The sequence below is a fragment of the Canis lupus genome, chromosome 28, assembly GCF_003254725.2.
Source record: "Canis lupus dingo isolate Sandy chromosome 28, ASM325472v2, whole genome shotgun sequence".
NCBI classification, from domain to species: domain Eukaryota; kingdom Metazoa; phylum Chordata; class Mammalia; order Carnivora; family Canidae; genus Canis; species Canis lupus.
Window position 1 is genome coordinate 32715026 of NC_064270.1, and position 18633 is coordinate 32733658.

At 44.6% G+C, this 18633-nt stretch overlaps 1 protein-coding gene and 1 long non-coding RNA gene across 6 annotated transcripts; both read left to right on the forward strand.

The window, feature by feature from the left end:
- The first annotated feature begins 170 nt into the window (after positions 1–170).
- Positions 171–3720, forward strand: LOC118352705 (uncharacterized). 2 transcript variants are annotated; one of them, XR_007406763.1, is made up of 2 exons: positions 171–665; positions 1849–3720. It is a non-coding gene; the product is annotated as an uncharacterized LOC118352705 (long non-coding RNA). The 2 variants fall into 2 exon arrangements; XR_007406764.1 differs by having other exon boundaries at positions 1915–3720.
- A 2480-nt stretch (positions 3721–6200) lies between these two features.
- PSTK (phosphoseryl-tRNA kinase) lies at positions 6201–18515 on the forward strand. 4 transcript variants are annotated; one of them, XM_049103270.1, is made up of 7 exons: positions 6201–7013; positions 8839–9000; positions 10859–11150; positions 11399–11597; positions 14325–14400; positions 14864–14957; positions 18175–18515. In XM_049103270.1, the coding sequence occupies exons 2-7, from the start codon at positions 8902–8904 to the stop codon at positions 18372–18374; spliced, it is 960 nt and encodes a 319-aa protein (XP_048959227.1). In that variant the 5' UTR covers positions 6201–7013; positions 8839–8901; the 3' UTR covers positions 18375–18515. The 4 variants fall into 4 exon arrangements, with proteins under 4 accessions (XP_048959227.1, XP_048959226.1, XP_048959225.1 ...); XM_049103268.1 differs by lacking the exon at positions 6201–7013 and adding an exon at positions 7310–7603; XM_049103269.1 differs by lacking the exons at positions 6201–7013; positions 14864–14957 and adding an exon at positions 7306–7603 and having other exon boundaries at positions 18175–18244.
- The last annotated feature ends 118 nt before the right edge of the window (positions 18516–18633 follow it).

Sequence of the window (18633 nt, forward strand, 5' to 3'; positions counted from 1 at the left end):
CGCGGGCGGTTTTAGCACGTGGGCGGGCGGAGCGAGCGGGCGGCGTGGGCGGCGGTTGCGGGGCGGCCCGGGGCGGGGGTGGGGGGGGCGCAGGTGCGCTCGGCGCGGGTCAGCGGCCGCGTTAGTGACCCCGCGGCGCGAGGCGGGGCGGGGCGGGCGCGGAGGCGGTGGAGCGGGCCTCGCGCCCCGGGGCCGCAGCGCTGGGGGGAGCGGGGAGGGGCGGTGACAGGTGCCTCCTGCCTCTTCCTGTCACCCTCACCTGGAGAAAACTGGATAATGAGATTCAGATAAAATAAATGAAATGGGAACGTGAGGGTTCTTCAGATTTGGGCTGACAGCAGCCTCTCTAGAGAATAGAAATCTCGCGCTGTCTCCTGTTACTTTTGCTTTAGGATTTGCTTTTCTGGGACTTTCGTTTCAGTGCCAAGTAACTTATTTTGTGTTTCTTAAGGTCTTATTGGAGTTACGTGAGGATATGAACCTCCTGAGAATACAGATCTGCCTCATCCCCGAAACTAGAGGGTTCTCGTAAAAAAAGCTTTCCTAACCCGACGTAGCCTGAAGGGAAGAGGTGCCTCCCACCACCTCCACCGACTCTCTTCCTGGAAAGGCTCGTGCAGATGAGTTTTTCATCTTTTGACAGAAAAAAGGAAAATAGTTCACAGGTAAGTTTCAGAGTCCTTAAATGTGAAGGGCCTACCTAGGACGTTTGCAAAGATTTTCAGTACTCCAGGTTCATTCTAAGTCGTCTACATCAGTATTTCTACCTGTATATCTTGCTTCTGTGGTCATAAATTCCATTTTATTCAAGGTAACATTCTGGGGGAGTCCAAAGGAAAATACACTTTTCTTCAAAAACAGCGATCTTCAATTTAAAGATGGAGAACAATGTTATCAACTGGATTTTTACTTCCTTAAATAGGATCAATGACTAGGAGGCAAGAAACTAAAGACTCTTATGGTTTACCCTTCTTTCCTTCCCATCATTCAGTACATCAGCAGGTCTTGGTTTTTCTTAAAGGAAACCTTTCTCATCTTTCTTCATCTCTGGGTCTTCTGTTTGCAAGCACTAGCTTTCATCTGGACAATTCCCAGGGTTTCTTTACTGTCATAAGCCTTCATTCTCATGACCTCCATTCAGTCCTCTTCTCCTTCTGGTGCTTCACATCATCGTCACCTTTAGTGCTTAGCATGACATACAAAGTCCTTTGTACAGTGACTCTTGCCTGCCTCTTCCCACATACTACTGTCTCCCCCCCCCCCACCCGCACATATTTTCCCCTTGACCTGGAATGCCCCTTTTGGGGCAGTAGAGAGCACCCAGTTTATGATTCAAAACCAGACAGATAACCACTTTCCTATAGAATTAAACTAATTTCTCTGTACTACACTTGCCCTTTATAAGCATGTCCAAAAAACCAGAGCTGGATGGTAAAAGCAGATTTTACTCAGAACTATTGCGGTAGGAGAAAGACATCCATATAGAACCAGGCTCCATTCTGAATATAGCATGGACAAATGGGAATTCATGCCCAAGCAGCAGCGTAGGGAGTCTGTGGTGGAAAATTACTGAGAGGAATCATCAGGGGTCAGGGGAGTTCTGGCTAAATTAGATTAATGGGATTTTTGCTGATGAAACAGAGGGATGATGGGACAGAACCTGGGGGATACTACCTGCCAGGAAGCACCACCACTTGGGCTTCACCTCCCTTCTGACTCTGGCTTTTGGAATATCCTACAGTTGACAGGAATTCCTTCTTCTCACCCTGCCTCCAGCTGGACCTATAATAGGGAAGGTATAGGAAAGAGTGACTTCCCTACTCTTTTTCCCCCAACCCTCATTTACAGGTGCTTCCTGCCCCATCTCATTTATAATCTCTATTCTGGTTAGCAACATTATTGTACTCTATACAGTTTTCAATACAGCCTGGCATCAAGCTTTGCAAGGAAATGTGGAAATGATGGAGAAGCTCTTGATCTAGAGGTGGATCTGTGGCCACATCCATGATATCAACTATGTGACATCTTATTCTGAAGTTGTTTTGTTCAGTAAAAGGATTAACTTGCTCAGAACTTGCACATTCCCAAAAACCTGATGCTTGCCAAGGTCCTGGAAATATCCTCTAAGCTGTTGGACTATCCTTCTAGATAACATTGTCTTTTAACTAGGGGCCTTCGGTCCCACCATCTCTAGGTCATGCTGAACAACAGGATTTATAATGAAGGGCCACATTCTATTAGTTTGACTTCTGAAGGGTTGAAGACTAAGTAACTGTCAACACATAGGTACTCCAAGCCTGCATGACCCCCCAATAAAAACCTTGGATACCAAGATTCAGAGGAGCTTCCTGGTTGACACTACTCAGTATTCTGCCCATGTCTTCACATATCGTTGCTAGGAAAATTAAGTGCTGTCAGTACAACTCCACTGGAGAAGACAACCGGAAGACATCTGGTATCCCCTGGATTCTGCCCTATGTAGCTTTGCTTTTCTAGTTTTGTTTTTGTTTTTTTTTAAGAGAAAAAGAGATTTTATTTATTCATGAGAGGAACAGAGAGGGAGAGGCAGAGAGAGAAGCAGGCTCTATGCAGGGGGCCTGATGTGGGACTCGATCCAGGGATCCCGACTTTTCTAGTATTAACCTGCATCCTTTCATGTTTAAGAATCTAAGGCACACACAGCAACAAGACATGGTTATATCTCATCACCGTGAGTCTAAAGCTTTTCTGAGTCTTTCTAGTAAATCACTGAATCAGGGTGGCCGTGGCGACCACAACACAACTGTGGTCATCAGTATATGTCATAGTCTTCCATTAGTAACTCCATTTAAATTCTAAGTAGGGAGAGTTGTAAAGGTGGGTTTTGTTTGTTTTTAAGATTTTATTTATTTTGGAGAGAAAGCATGAGCCCTGTTCTGTGCTTAGCAGGCCTCGATTCCATAACTCTGAGATCATGAACTGAGCTGAAGTCAAGAGTCGGATGCTTAACTGGCTGAGCCACCCAGGTGCCCCTGTAGACTTTTATTAGTGGATAGTATATGTGGCTTTTAAAAAGAACCCATGCTATTGTTACATGCTTTTCTTGCTTCCCTACCTCTGCCCACCATCACCACCCTAGAGTCTTAAAGAGAATAAATTTAGGGAAAAAGATTTATTTAAAAATACAAATAGAGGTATTAGGGAATGAGGTAGATAGGAATCATGTAACTGTCTTGTTGCTGTGTGTGCCCTACAACAGATTCTTAAACATTTTGATATTAGAACTCTTTTATTCCCAGGGATCCCTGGGTGGCATAGCGGTTTGGCACCTGCCTTTGGCCCAGGGCGTGATCCTGGAAACCCGGGATCGAATCCCACGTCGGGCTCCCGGTGCATGGAGCCTGCTTCTCCCTCTGCCTGTGTGTCTGCCTCTCTCTCTCTCTCCCTGTGTGACTATCATAAATTAATAAAAATTAAAAAAAAAAGAAAAAAAAGAACTCTTTTATTCCCTTAAATTATTGAGAACTGTGAAGAGATTTTGTTTGTATGTTTTACCTTGATAATTTAAGAAAATTAACAACATATTCTGCTTGGAGCTGCAGTAATGTACACAGATGTGAATGATCCAGTAAAATATATTGAAAAGGTAACCAGCATGAGTAACATGGTATGTATGGAAAAATCCACTCCAGACTTCAAAATACCTGGCTTTAAATAAACTTTCATAATGCATCCATTTCATAGGATTGTTTTAGTCCACATTTTTTGGAACTCAGTGGTGACTTCACTTGTTTACCTAGAATTTTAAGGTCTGGGTAAACCAACTCTTCTTGATAAATTTTGGTAAATTTATAATGAAGGAAAGTAGCATCCAAGCTAAATGAACCATAAGATGTATTTTGTTATCTTTTGTTGTTTGACACTTGTAACATTCTGAAGAAGTAACCCATCAAAATTTCTGCATAATATGCTCTTAATTCATTTTGAATATTGCATGCTTCCTATAAAAATTGCCCATGTTTATGCAAAATCACAGAATTTTGAGATATATTTATTAATGTTCCTCCAGGGATATGTTATTATAATGGATTTCAGGTAAGGGAAACTTTATACCAGTTTCACCTTTGACAGCTGTACTTTTATATACAATATAATGTGAACAGCCAAATTTTCTGAAATAGTGGCTATATTTATATGCTGTGGACATTTTTAATTTTCTCAAAGTATGAGCTTTTTTTTTTTTTAACAGCAGATGTCTTTATTTATGGGTGGATACCCAGCATAACACAGTATCTGGTACCAAATGAACATTGAGTAACTTCTACAGCGTTAAAATATTGCTCATTTATTAGACTGTTGAGATTGTTAAAACATCTTTTTAACTATTTTAAATATATAATAGTGGTAGGAAGTAAGGACACAATGAGAAAGCTCATTGGAAATCTCTAGGAAGTGTTTTCTTCCAAGAGTTTTGAAAGTTTGTTAAGAAACCCAAGACATTGAAATCAGAGGTTGGCCCAGATCCTCCTTAGAAGAAACTGCTTCCTGTACCTGTGGTCTTTTTCAGCCACTTTGGTGGTCATTAATGAGAGTTAATAAGAGTATTCTGGGTCTAACTACCTACTTTCAGCATAGTATGTCATTTACTTGTTCTTACAATACCACATTTCCTCACCTTACAATACTAAGGGCAGAGTGGTCTTTGCGAAATCAGAAACAGTACATATTGTAAAATTACTTCAAGATCTGGTAACATTTCACTATCTGGCTCACATTTTAGGATACCTTTGTTAGGTTTTTAAAAAACTCAAGAAGATGATTGGTGACTTGAAGATGATCCAAGCTCACAAGTTTTACCCTGGTCTGAAATTTACAGGATTTTTTTAAATGGGTATGAATAAACACCTCACTGGAAAGCAAAGAAAGGCAGTTCATTTTCACAGGCCCATGATGTGGCAGCTGAAGGGATAGAGCTTGGACAAGTCATGAACACCATGCTAGCAATGCCATGTTTGGGTTAGTAAGGTAAAGCACCTCAAAGTATTTTTTGTAAAGATTTATTTATTCGTGGGGGGGGGGAGAGGCAGAGGGAGAATCGTCAAGCAGACTCCCTGCTGAGCAAGGAACCCCATGGGTCTCAGTTCCTGACCCCGAGATCATGACTTGAGCCAAAACCAAGAGTCTGACACTTAACAAACTGAGCCACCCAGGTGCCCAGGTCAAGGTATTTTTAAAAATCTGACTAGAAAGAGGTTCCAGGTTTTGCTCTATGAATTAGTAAAGCAAAAAGAAATTGGCTAGAGGTGAGGGGTGAGGTTTTACTACTGTTGCTGTGATTAAGGAAATCTGCGCTTTGGCAAGCTAGACTGTTAGTGGTGTGTTAGCAGCTGAAGAACTCAAGTCCTGAGTTGGCAAAAAAAACAATGTTAAAGTCACCAGAGGAGGAACCCTGCTTCTGAAGATCCTGAGGGTGACAGAAGGTGGAATCTCAGATTTTCTCAAGTGCCCTTTTGAGGACTTCACTCATTATACGGATCAGGAGACAAACCCAGGTGTCACACATAGTTCTGTGTTCACTTGCTCCCAGTTCCCCCTAAGGACAATTAACGTATTTGGAACAGGCAGCTGAATCAAAGTGAACGGAAAACTCTCCTGAGAAGAAACTAATTGAACAGCCTCCAACATGGGACAATTTAGCCAAGGCAAAAATTGGCATTGAGTGTTGGGCACCTCCTAAAACCTGCGTGGTAGTCAGGAGACGTAGGCAAGGCAAAGGTCCCAGGCAATGCCTATGGCTCTGAGGGGCAGAAATGACAACTAGGAAGGTGAGGTCTGTCAAGCCGTCTCCACCCAAGCTCAGAGCAGAGTGACTGCTCCAGCATGAAGGGGTACTGGCCAACCTCCTTGCCTCTGAGGACTAGACGGGACAGAATGATGACAGCTGAGGCTGCACTTAGTCACGGTGACCACCAATCTAAGAGCGTTTTAAACCAAGTTTAACATCCCAAGTACAAGTGACCTGTGCCCCTTCAGATCATACGTTTGTAGGGAGGTAAAATGGGCCACAAACGTCTGTTGGGGATGGGGTTGTTTTTTGGTCCCACCTATTGCCCCTGTAATACTGCAGTATTAGATACGTCTGGATACGGATACTAGAATCTAACAGCAATGAAAGTTTGGGTCCTTTCCCTCCCCCAAGTTGTTAGTATACTCCTCTTTTTCCTTAAGTCAACAGAGGTGGGAGGGAAAGGAAACGGTAGAGACATGCGTTGTCAGTATGCAAAGCTTTTTAAGTTCCAAGAAGCTGCCTGCTGAGGCTCAATATATGGACTAGATTTCTGCCCAAAGTTCTGTATCTTTGTTGCTGACGTCATTTACTTGGGCTTTGGGCACTCAGCAACCACCCCCCACACTGCCTTGCAGCTGGGAGACCTTGAGCTTGCTGCCCCGTTGTCATAACATTCCTTACTTGTCCTTCCACGGGACCAACGACCTAATATCAGGAGTATGTGTAACTCCTGGCTCACCTTCCAGAGAACATGTAGGTGGACGTGCTCAGCGGTCCAATTAGATCAGATTTCACACCGCGTTACTGATTGCATTTTGCCCGTCCCCCTCTATTCTACCTCGTTTGCACACATTTTGAACTCACCACTTTATGACTAAGAATCCCCTTTAAGGTGAAAGTCAGAACATGAATTCAACTTCTCTACATCACAACCCCATACAAGGAATTTTATACCTCTCCCCAGCTTGGTATTTCTCTTTTAACACCAAAATACTGTCCTCTGAGTGAATGCACTGGAACGCAGGTCTAGGGATGTTGCCATCCTGCCCCCGCTTCTCACACTCGCTGCAAGTGTGGGTTCACTTTGTCCTTCCACCCGTCACGTGCAGCAGGGGCCGCGGAGCACGGGGTCGGGCTGGCAGCTTCGCCTCACATTCTGAGCCCAACTGACCTTTCGAAGACCGCTAGGGGGAAGAGGCGCAAGGTCTCCGGGATTTCCCAAGGACGTGGACTTCACGAAGCCGAGGTGCAATTCTCAGGGGCTTGCAAGTTTGCAGCAGGGAGGCTAAGCTAAGTCTAACTGAGCACTTAGTCCAAGTGTCGACCCGTTGGGATTTGTCCAGGGGTCAGGCAGTGCATCGCCAAGGTGTCCCCGGCATCGAGGACTCGGCCCCCCAAGCGGTCGGCGGCAGCGGCGGCGGCTCCGCGGACCTCGGGGACGCCGCGGGGATGGCGGGCAGCGCACCGCGCGGGCCTTGGGAGCGGCGCCCGGCCTCCCCGCCTCCCCGCCTCCCCGCCCGGCCTCCCCGCCCGGCGGCGCAGCAGCCAGACTGCGCGTGCGCGCTGGGCGGGCGGTGCCGGGGACGACGCTCCCAGCCGCCTGCCGTCTCCCGCGACGGCATGAAGACCGCCCAGGACGCCAAGGGAGCGCGCGGCGAGCGGCCGCAGAGGATAGGCCTCTGTCTCGTCTGCGGCCTGCCGGCAGCAGGAAAGTCAACCTTGGCGCGGGGCCTCCGCCACCGGCTGCGGCAGGAGCAGGGCTGGGCCGTCGGCGTCGTCGCCTACGATGACGTCATGCCGGACGCGTTCCTGGAGGAAGCGAGCGCGCGGCCATTGGTCAGGACGGAGTGGGCGGGGCCTGGGCCGCGGCGCCTGCGCGGAGGGGGACGGAGGGGCCGCGCCGGGCGTGGGGAGCCGCGCCGGGCGTGGGGCCTGTGACTCCGTCCTGGAGTCCGTCAGTCACTGTAGAGGCTCGCGAGCCTGCTTGGGGCACGTGTGCGTTGTGCGGTCTGTCCCGAGGCTGAGGGCCGCGTGGGATTCGGCAGCGCGCGGGCGGGGGGGGGGGGGTTCTGGGAAAATCCCGCAGCGACGGGCGCAGCCACCTAGAAGCTCCAGCACAGCCGGCTGAACACCCCGCCGTGGGCGAACTTTTTTTTATTTATTTATTTTTTTATTGGAGTTCGATTTGCCAACATATAGCATAACACCCAGTGCTCATCCCGCCAGGTGCCCCCCTCAGTGCCCGCCACCCAGTCACCCCCACCCCCCGCCCACCTCCCCCCCCTCCACCCCTAATTCGTTTCCCAGAGTTAGGAGTCTTTATGTTCTGTCTCCCTTTCTGATATTTCCCACTCACTTTCTCTCCTTTCCCCTTTATTCCCTTTCACTATTTTTTATATTCCCCAAATGAATGAGACCATATAATGTTTGTCCTTCTCCGATTGACTCATTTCACTCAGCATAATACCCTCCAGGTCCATCCACGTCGAAGCAAATGGTGGGTATTTGTCGTTTCTAATGGCTGAGGAATATTCCATTGGATACATAGACCACAGCTTCTCTATCCATTCATCTGTCGATGGACACCGAGGCTCTTTCCACAGTTTGGCTATTGTGGACATTGCTGCTAGAAACATCGGGGTGCAGGTGTCCTGCCATTTCACTGCATCTGTATCTTTGGGGTAAATCCCCAACAGTGCAATTGCTGGGTCATAGGGCAGGTCTATTTTTGACTCTTTGAGGAACCACCACACAGTTTTCCAGAGTGGCTGTACCAGTTCCCATGCCCACCAACAGTGCCAGAGGGTTCCCCTTTCTCCACATCCTCTCCAACATTTGCTGTTTCATGTCTTAACTTTCCCCATTCTCACTGGTGTGAGGTGGTATCTCATTGTGGTTTTGATTTGTATTTCCCTGATGGCCAGAGATGCGGAGCATTTTCTCATGTGCGTGTTGGCCACATCTGTGTCTTCCTCTGTGAAATTTCTGTTCATGTCTTTTTGGCCATATGCGAATCTTTGTGGGTCTTCCAAGTTCATACAATTTGGGGTAATTTTTTTTTTTTATGATAGTCACACAAAGAGAGAGAGAGAGAGAGAGAGGCAGAGACACAGGCAGAGGGAGAAGCAGGCTCCATGCACCGGGAGCCCGACGTGGGATTCGATCCCGGGTCTCCAGGATCGCGCCCTGGGCCAAAGGCAGGCGCTAAACCGCTGCGCCACCCAGGGATCCCGGTAATTTTTTTTTTAAATAACAAAATTCTCAGGGTCCCTCCCACGACAGTAGAAAGCTGTGCCAATGAAGGACCTGGCTTCTGGAGCTCACTCCTCATTTATCTCGGGGTAAATCTGCATCTGCTGGTCAAGAGAAAGTGGTCGTTTCTTAGGTGACCACCAGACAATGTAGTGGGCCTGTGTGTAGTGACCAACGTGTGTTCCAAGGATATTTCTCTTTAAGCCTTCAAATCACGCTGAGCCCGGCTCCTCCTTTGGAGGAGCACATGGAAACAGAACTCTCAGGGAAGAATAGATTCATGTCTTCCATCTCATTCTCACTCCAGAGCAAATCCTCTTTAACAGATTCTGAAAATTTTAAATATTTGTGGCTTAATACCCTAGTGTAGATGGACGCACCTAAATAACATGTAAATGTGACGTGATTCCACTCTGTAAATATATATGCATAAATATAGTACGTGTGGTGGATGGAAAATTGGGGACTGCTCCAGCAAAATTTATATATACTTTCCTATTCTTTTTTTTAAGATTTTATTTCTTGATTCCTGAGAGAGAGAGAGAGAGAGAGAGAGAGAGAGGCAGAGACACAGGCAGAGGGAGAAGCAGGCTCCATGCAGGGAGCCTGATGTGGGACTCAATCCCTGGTCTCCAGGACCACATCCTGGACTGAAGGCAGCACTAAACTGCTGAGCCACCCGGGCTGCCCATACTTTCCTATTCTTGTTTAATTTCGGGATAAATACAGCATCAAGTCCCTAGTGGCACTAGATTTAGTTGATGATAGTATTTTCACCACTTGAGTGAATGCTGGACGTTGTTGAGAGATATCGTTATATTTGCTGGGCTTTTTCACTCACTTTTATTGTTACATTTTTTTCCACTCCCCCCTAGAGACAAAGGCCATGGGATTCATCCAATCACCATGAGTAGGAAATCTTAACCTTCTAGGAAGTGATCATGTTTCCTTTTTAGTAGGTTTAGCTGATGTATTTGTTATATGTGCTGTAATCTCAGTGATGCGGTAGGGATGGACAGGCGGGATAGGGATCCTTATCTCAGGTTCCTGTTTTCTCTCCAGCCTGGACCTCATAACTCTGTCCCTGCTGCCCATAGCCCTTGAGCAGCATAAGATTATCTGTATTCTCAAGTTATTTAGAGATAACTTCCCTACAGTCTACTTTCCTATCAGTCTCTTCCCTTCAGTCTACTTTATCTTTCCCCATCCCATTTCAACTCTGTTGTTAGCCTGAAGTCCCTAAACACCTTTCAGCTGACCTTTTCTGTCCACAACTTTTCTCATTTCAAGGGCAAATGAGCATAGCTATATCTAAGACAGACTATTTTATTTTGGCAGGATATTGATTCTGGCTCTTTATTTATTTATTTCTTTATTTTTTTTCATTCTTTGATCTAGTCACTTATTCATTTCATTTACATTTCTGGAGCTCCTGTTAGGTTTCTGACCCTCTGCTGGAGGCTGGGTATACAGTGGACTATTGACCTAGCCGAGAGAGAGAGAGAGAGAGAGAGAGAGAGATATGTGCAAACAAATACCTAAACACCCTGCTAGAGTGGAGACCCAGGATATCCTGTAGACAAAGGAGAGTCTGAGCTGCCTCCTATGTGGTTGAGTCTGAGGAGATTGCAGAAGTCTAACATCAATGAGTAGGATTTTCGGGGCAGAGGAAACAGTATAGGCGGAGATATGGAGACATGGCAAAACAGGTTGTGCTCAGAGAATTCCAAATGGTGTAGCACCGTGAGCTGAAATGTTCATGCGGGGTGGGTGGCAATAAGCATGACCACCTTACTGGCCAAAGCCTAATATAACTTGTAATTCTTCCATCTTTTCTAGCCATCCCAATGGAAATTGCTTCGACAAGAACTCTTGAAGTACCTAGAATGCTTCTTGATGGCTGTCATTAATGGGTGTCAGGTGTCTGCCCCACCCAACAGGACTGCAGCCATGTGGGAGGATTTTATAATTTGCTTGAAGCACCAAGATCTGGTATCTTCTGCTGCCCTGGAAACCCAGTCTTGCTACCTCTTAACAAAGACTGCGGTTTCTAGACCTTTGTTTTTGATTCTAGATGACAACTTTTATTACCAAAGTATGAGATACGAAGTCTATCAACTGGCTCGGAAATGTAATTAAAATATTTTTTTCCTTACAAACAGACATTTGTTTGCATGTCAAAATCACTACTGTTTTTAGTGAGAATGTAATTGGATCAGGAAGGGAGTATAAATGTACTTAATTTTCAAAGCTAGATGTTCAGCGTTGCAAATGGTTTTTCTGCTGCCACCAGGATAATTTGTCTAATTTGTTTATGTCACACTTTGGAAAAAAAAAAAACAGCACACCAGTAATTTTGTGGTTTAATATTGTTTTCAGATTCATTAGGTTTTTGCCAGCTCTTTTTAGATTGTTCTCTTGAGACCTGTTTACAGAGGAATGGCCAGAGACCCCAGGCCCTGCCTGCCGAGACCATCCACCTGATGGAAGGAAAGATAGAAAAGCCCAACCCTGAGAAAAATGCGTGGGAGCACAACAGCCTCATAATTCCAAGTACAACATGTTCTTCCGAGGCCAGGTATCCCACACAAAGCCAACCTTTGCTGGGTGCCTCCCTGAGCCAGCCCTTGTGTTCATTGCTTGACTCATATCCACTTGGTTAATCTTTACACAAGTCTGGGAGAGAGATTGTTATCTTTTTTCCCTTACAGAGAAGAGGCCACTAAGTAAGAAAGTTAGTTTGCCCAGCGTCATCGAGCATGTGGCGGCTGAGATGTGTACTCTTTTTTTTTTTTAAATAAAGATTTTATTTATTTATTCATGAGAGACACAGAGAGAGAAGCAGAGACACAGGTAGAGGGAGAAGCAGGCTCCATGCAGGGAGCCTGACGTGGGATTCAATCCAGGGACTCCAGGATCACACCCTGGGCTGAACACGGCACTAAACTGCTGAGCTACCCGGGTGGCCCACATGTACTCTTGTTAAGACTGTGTTGTCACAGAGATCAGAGCAGGGGATGCAGAGTAGGAAGCATTTTTGAAACTCTTGCTAAAGTAGCACAGTCTAAAAAGGTTGTCCAGTAACTTTGCTACAGAAAGAAAAAGAGTAGAAGTGGCTGAGTCCGAATTTTGCCTTAAACCTCCCTGTCGATATCCCCTGTGTACGTGTGAGGCTGGTAGGCTGCAGTGCTAATGCTTTCACTCACGATCTATGTTTTGGGAGTTCTGCAGCAGCGCATTTCTAATGGAATTTTCAGGGGTAATGGAAATGTTCTGTATTTGTACCATCCAGCGTGGTAGCTGCTGGCCACATGCGACTATTGAAAACTTGAAACATAGCCAGTGCCTCTGACAGCCAAATTTTAAACTTTATTTTAATTGCTTCCCACTTAAATAGCCTCTTGTGGCTTGTTGGCTGTTGTATCAGAGAGCAGAATTCTAGAGCTGTATTGCCCACGTTTCCTTCGCCCCTGCCTAAGTGTTGTCCACAGGGGATCAGCAGTTTTTAAAAGGCTCATTTTAAAAATTCATTTGTCAAAATTCAGTTCCCAGGATAGTTTCCATGCGTTTCATAACATATACTTGAACGTACTAAGGAAAAGGTAGATATAAGTGACCATAGTTTATAAGGATTATGAAATAAGCTACTGCTGAGGTTTCTAATTTTTACTTATAATATCCTGAACCTTTGAGCGGGCACATAACCAGCTGATTGCCACTCATTCTGAAATACTTAACATTTTCTCCTTTGGAAGTGATTGGCCGGCTGAGGCATCGAGATATCTATCCCATGAGAATGTCCTACTGTTACCAATGCTTTGAGACCAATGAGGGCCAGTTCTTGCCAAAAGCAAGAAAGGGTGTGAGTTGCTCCCATGCTATTGCCCACACTTAGCATAATCTGTTTTGTCTTGAGTCTTCGGAACCCGACTACCTGTTCTCACATATCCAGAATAGTCACAGCATCAGTGAAGGGGTGGTTGCAAGTCTGGTGGCCCTGCATTAGAAATTGAAAGATGATCTGACAAATGTACCTTTTCTGGGCCTTTATGAAATGCTCCTACTTAACCACCATTACTGCTAGTAGTGTTGCTGCTCACAGCAACGGCTGTTCAGCAGATACTGCGTATTGGGCATGTTCTGAACACTTCCTATGTATAATCTCATTCAATTCTAACAAAACAACTCTTGGAGATAAATAGAATTATCCCCATTTTAGGGATGCGATAACCAGCCCAAGTAAGATAACACATCCAGGGAGTAGGTGGCAGACCCAAGGTTTGGACCCCATGCAGTCTCTCTTCAGCGTGAGAAAGATCATCTTGAGGTTGAGATTTAACTCTGTGTTTACTCATCACTCAGGCTGGCCTAAATTATTTCAATGCCACCCTCTACACTCTGAGTAGAATCCGTACTCATTACCATAAATAACATGCTCTGACCCCAGCTAACTTTCCAACCTCACATCCTACTACATTCCCCCCTTGCTATTTTTCAGCCAGACTGGCCTTTATTCCATGAATGTGAGGAGGTTTATCTTGCCTCAGGGCCTTTGTACCTGGGATTCCCCCTACCCTTCCCACCTATTTATGATTGACTTTCCCGACCATCGTAACCAACGTGAAGAGTGTTCGTTGGACTAATCCGTCACTCCTTTAATACCAACATTTTGTTTATTTTCTTCACTCATCCACTTGTCACTGTCTGAAATTACAGTTTTTTGCTTAATTATTGAGACCGATAATGTAATCATTACTAGGCTTAGGGTAGGGATTTTGCTGTTCCCCCAGCCTAGCACATAGTCTCATATACCTGGTTGTATATTTTTCATATAAGAAGATACTGAATAAAGTCTCATTAAATGAAGGAATGAATTCTACCTCAATGCTCTGTGGCCCCTTGACCAGTAAGGAACGTGGCTACTCTACATCCAGTAAACAAGCAAAGGCCAGAAAGTACAGACAGTATCCTTCTGTAGGGACTAAAATAGACCTGTAGTAGCCTAGAGTTTAGCACTTAATGAGGGAAAACAATGTCTTTTGAAAGCTTATTGGAAGGAGTCTTAGGAAATTAGTATATTTTAAATAAGGAGAATCTTTTGCCTTATACTTTGTTTTAAGCTTCTGCATTTAGATTTTGCATGTAGAAGGTAGCTTCCAAATCATTTCGTTCTTCCCTCTTGGCTTAAGATCTTTGGGTTATAGCACGTTTATTCCTCTAGAATGCTATTTAGTATTCAAAAATACAAGTTTTTTTTTTTTAAAGTTTGATACAAGGATTTATTTTATCTCACCTTCTCTTATAGCCTGAAGTTGACTGACTTATTGCTTACTGCTTTGGAAAATCCAGTAACATATATTGAGGACAATGTGGAACAAAAGGTAAATCTTCCAGTATAGATTTAGTATAAACGGGAAGGCATGACTTTTTGAAGGAAGGTCTTTTTGAGCGGAGTGTAAAATATGAGTAAAATGTGAAAAATGCTTTGTCACTGCCTTGGCATCTCAGCAGCATTCAGCTTCTGACACCTGCCTGCAGTGGTGTACCGGCTGGTCAGAGCCGATTGACATTATGGTGGGAGTCGGTAACTTGAAACGGGCAAGGACAGGAATATTTGCCCCACAGATATTGACAAACACTGGAAACGGGTTGTGTTGCTGTTGTTTCTGGAGAGCCCATTAGTAGACATTTACCGGCACCCTCTCCCCAGATGGGACCATCTCCTAGGGAGGGACAACTGGAACAGAAAAGCCACCTTAGCTCCCCCTTTAGTCTTATCCAATATGTGTCACCCGTTAGCCATCTCTTTTATAAAACTTCCCATACAATGTCTGTATCACATAGAAAACGGACAGGATCATTTGCTCAACTAATGTTCTGCATCAAGCTGATCAGATGCTCCGAAGGATTGTCTCTCAGACAATGAAGGAAGCAAAAGGTATGTTGCATATTCGCATGGGGTGTAGTTGATACCACTCTGCTGCTAGTCCTGTTCCCTTGACTCTTTGGGTGGCTTATTAGTTTTCCGTCCTAATGTTTTTATCATGTTTTCAGCTTTAGTATGCAGCCTGGTTATATAAAACTAAAAATTCTACCCCTAAAACAAAGTATTCATTCAGTACGTTTTTGTTGAGTGGCTACTCTGTGTGAGACTTTATTCTAGATCCCGGGGCATCAGCAGGGAACAGCACGTTACACTAAGCAGACAGCCAAATACTGGAGTATCTGCTGATGCCCTGCAGGAAAATAGAGTAGGGTAAGGTAGCAGAGAGTGATGGGAGAAGTAGAATGTAGCTTCCAAATCATTTCGTTCTTCCCTCCTGGCTTAAGATCTTTTTTAAAGAGTAGTGAGGAAGGCTTCTCAGCAATGACCTGTAAGCCGAGAGATGAATGAACTGAAAGAGCAAGCATAGTTATCTGGTGGCAGATCATTCCAGGCAGTGGACACAAATGCAGAAGTCCAGAGGTGAAGTTGTTTGGTATGTTCTAGAGCAGAACAGAAGCTATTGAGTCGGGCGAAGTAAGGAACTTACTTCAAAGTCGGGCGAAGTAAGGAAGAGGTGGTCAGGGGCCACACGTCAAATCGGCAAGCTTAGCTTATCATCAGTCTGATCTTGGATGCAGTATGGACTAGTTCTAGAAAAGAACCTTTAGGTTTTAAATATTGAACTCTTTGCTATATTTAAATTTTGATTCAAAACCTAACAGCTTAACATTTCTTGAGCTTTTATATGCCAGGTGTCTTATACATCCTATTGTCTTTACAGCCCCCCATGAGGTGAGTGTAATTTTACAGATGGGGACATGAAGGTTCTGGGAGGATCAAGTAACTTGCCAAAGGCTGAAGATACTTGGACAGCCTGGGTTCAGAGTCAAGGCTGTCTTTAGTGTGTGCTTTCTCTTAAGGTTCCCATGTCACCACCATTATGTATTTTTTAAAGACTTTGTTTGAGACACTGAGAGAGAGCAGAGCACAAGTCAGGGGAGGGGCAGAGGGAGAGCAAGGAGCAGACTTCCCGCTGATTAGGGAGCCCAATGTGGGCCTTGATCCCAGGATCCTGGGATCATGACCCGAGAAGGCAGATGCTTAACCAACTGAGCCACCCAGGCACCCTTCTAGCATTGACTATTAATACCTTTACAAAAGTTTAGAATGTTGAAAAAGGAAACAGAACCCTAACCATACAGTGGTTTTTATACTTTTGTTTTTACCACGATCCATAAGCAGATTTTATCTTGTATCCATAAGCAGATCTTATCTTGTACCCTAGTGTGTAGCGCAGTATATGACCACATGCATGTGTAGCAACAAGTTTCACAAAACCCTCACGTGTAGTGAGCTCTACTGCGTTCTATTTGATTTCATTTTAGAAAAGCACTGCTTGCAACCTGCATCTCGCTTGTAGGTTACAGTCCAAAGCTTGAAAACTAGAGGCCTGGAACAAAAACAGCAACACAATTAGATTGGAAACAAAAACAGTTGTAGGAGTTCTCTCTCAACCATTTGCCTTTCTTGTCTTCTGAATAAAATAGATGGGGAGAAGGGGGAAGGGACTAGGATTATGTCCAAATCACTTTTTTTTTTTTAATTTTTATTTATTTGTGTGAGAGAGAGAGAGAGAGAGAGAGAGAGAGGCAGAGACACAGGCAGAGGGAGAAGCAGGCTCCGTGCATCGGGAGCCCAATGTGGGACTCGATCCCGGGTCTCCAGGATCGCGCCCTGGGCTGAAGGCAGGCTCTAAACCGCTGCGCCACCCAGGGATCCCCCTCCAAATCACTCTTGACTCACTTTCTGCCCATTAAAAATCTTTTGTGTGTGTGTGTGTAGGAGGCGCTACTAGCTTCTAGATCTATCCTTAAATTAGAAAATGAGTTCCCTTACCATCAAGAAAGTGAAGACAACCTACAGATGGGGAAAAATACTTGCAGATCATGTATCTCATAGACCTGTATCCAAAATAGGTAGAAGACTCGCACCACTCAATAAAGACACCCCAATTTTTAAAATGGGCAAAGGGTCTAAATAGATATTTCTCCAGGGAAGATACACAAATGGCCAAACCACAAGAAAACACATTTGACATCAGTAGTCCTCACGGAAATGCAAATCAAAACCATGATGAGATGCTAGTGCCCATCCCAGGCCAGCCAGAATCAAAAAGTGCAAGTGGTGGTGAGAATGTGGAGAAATGCAAACCCTTGTACAGGACTGGTGGGAATGGAAAGTGGGTAGCTGCTTTGGCAAACAGCCAAGCAGATCTTCACAGGATTAAACATAGTTACCATGGGACCCAGCAATGCCACTCCTAGGTTATCTGCTTGAGAGAATTGAAAACATATGTTCATATAAAAATATGTACACAAATATTTATGTCAGCATTATTCCTAGTAGCCAGGATGAACCTTTAAAACAGTACGCAAAGTGAAAGAAGCCATCACAAATGGCCACATATTATTGCTTGAGTCGGTCATCTGAAATGCCCAGAAGGGGTAAATCGAGAGCCACACTAGTACATTAGTGGTTGCTTAGGGATTTGGGGTTGGGTGGGGGACAGGGTGGGAGGGTGGGAGCTAATGCAGGGTTCTGAGACAATGAGGTGTTCCCAGATGGATGTGGGGATAGGTGCACGTATCTGCAGGTAGACTGAATCATACTTTAGAGGAGTAAAGTGTATGGTATGCAACTTTCATCTCAACAAAGCTGTAATAAATCAATCACATTACCCACGTGACTCGTGGCTGCTGGATTGAATAGGGGCAGAACATTTTCATCATTGTAGAAAGTTATAGATGGGACAACTGCTCTAGAGGTTATTTATCAGTTTCAAAACAAATTGTCATCTTTCAGTTCTCCTTTTTTGCCTACCTGTTAGTTCGAGAAGATTCTAAATCAACTATCTTGTCAGACAACAACAAAAATCCCTTTCTGGCTTATCTTTTCTGCTCATGCATTTCATAGCCAGGTATTGGAAAGATTGGTTGTCACGTCAGTGTGACCTTGTCTCTATAGCTCTATAGTACCTCTACTTGACTGTGATTATTAACAGAATAAGCTGATTGGTTTGTCTGAAGTATTCAAATTCATTTCCTGATGTTACTAGACAGCCCAACTTGCTTTAGGTTACACAAATAATTTGAGTATCTTTTCATTTTAGATGAACAAGTGCTTCCGTTCAACTTGAAGCTTCTAGCAGAAGAACTCAACAAGCTCAAAGCAGAATTTTTGGAAGATCTAAAACATGGAAACAAAAAATACCTGTGCTCTCAACAAACCATCCACATACCAGATATTATTTCTTTTTTTCATTATGAGAAAGATAACATTGTCCGGAAATATTTTTCAAAGCCACACTAAAACTTCTGAACTTCCAATCAAATGTCCAATTTTGGTTAAGATTATGTGAACTAAAATTGTTTTGTGCTACTGGGTGGTTTCTCACCCAATGACATGAATGCCAAAGACTTATTAAAAAAAAAAGTAACCTTCCACCCTAAAGATTTGTCAACAGAAATTACTTCACTCAGTCACTTGGCAGACGTGACATGGGTAATTAGGCTTCCTGGGATCCCTGGGTGGCGCAGCGGTTTGGCGCCTGCCTTTGGCCCAGGGCGCG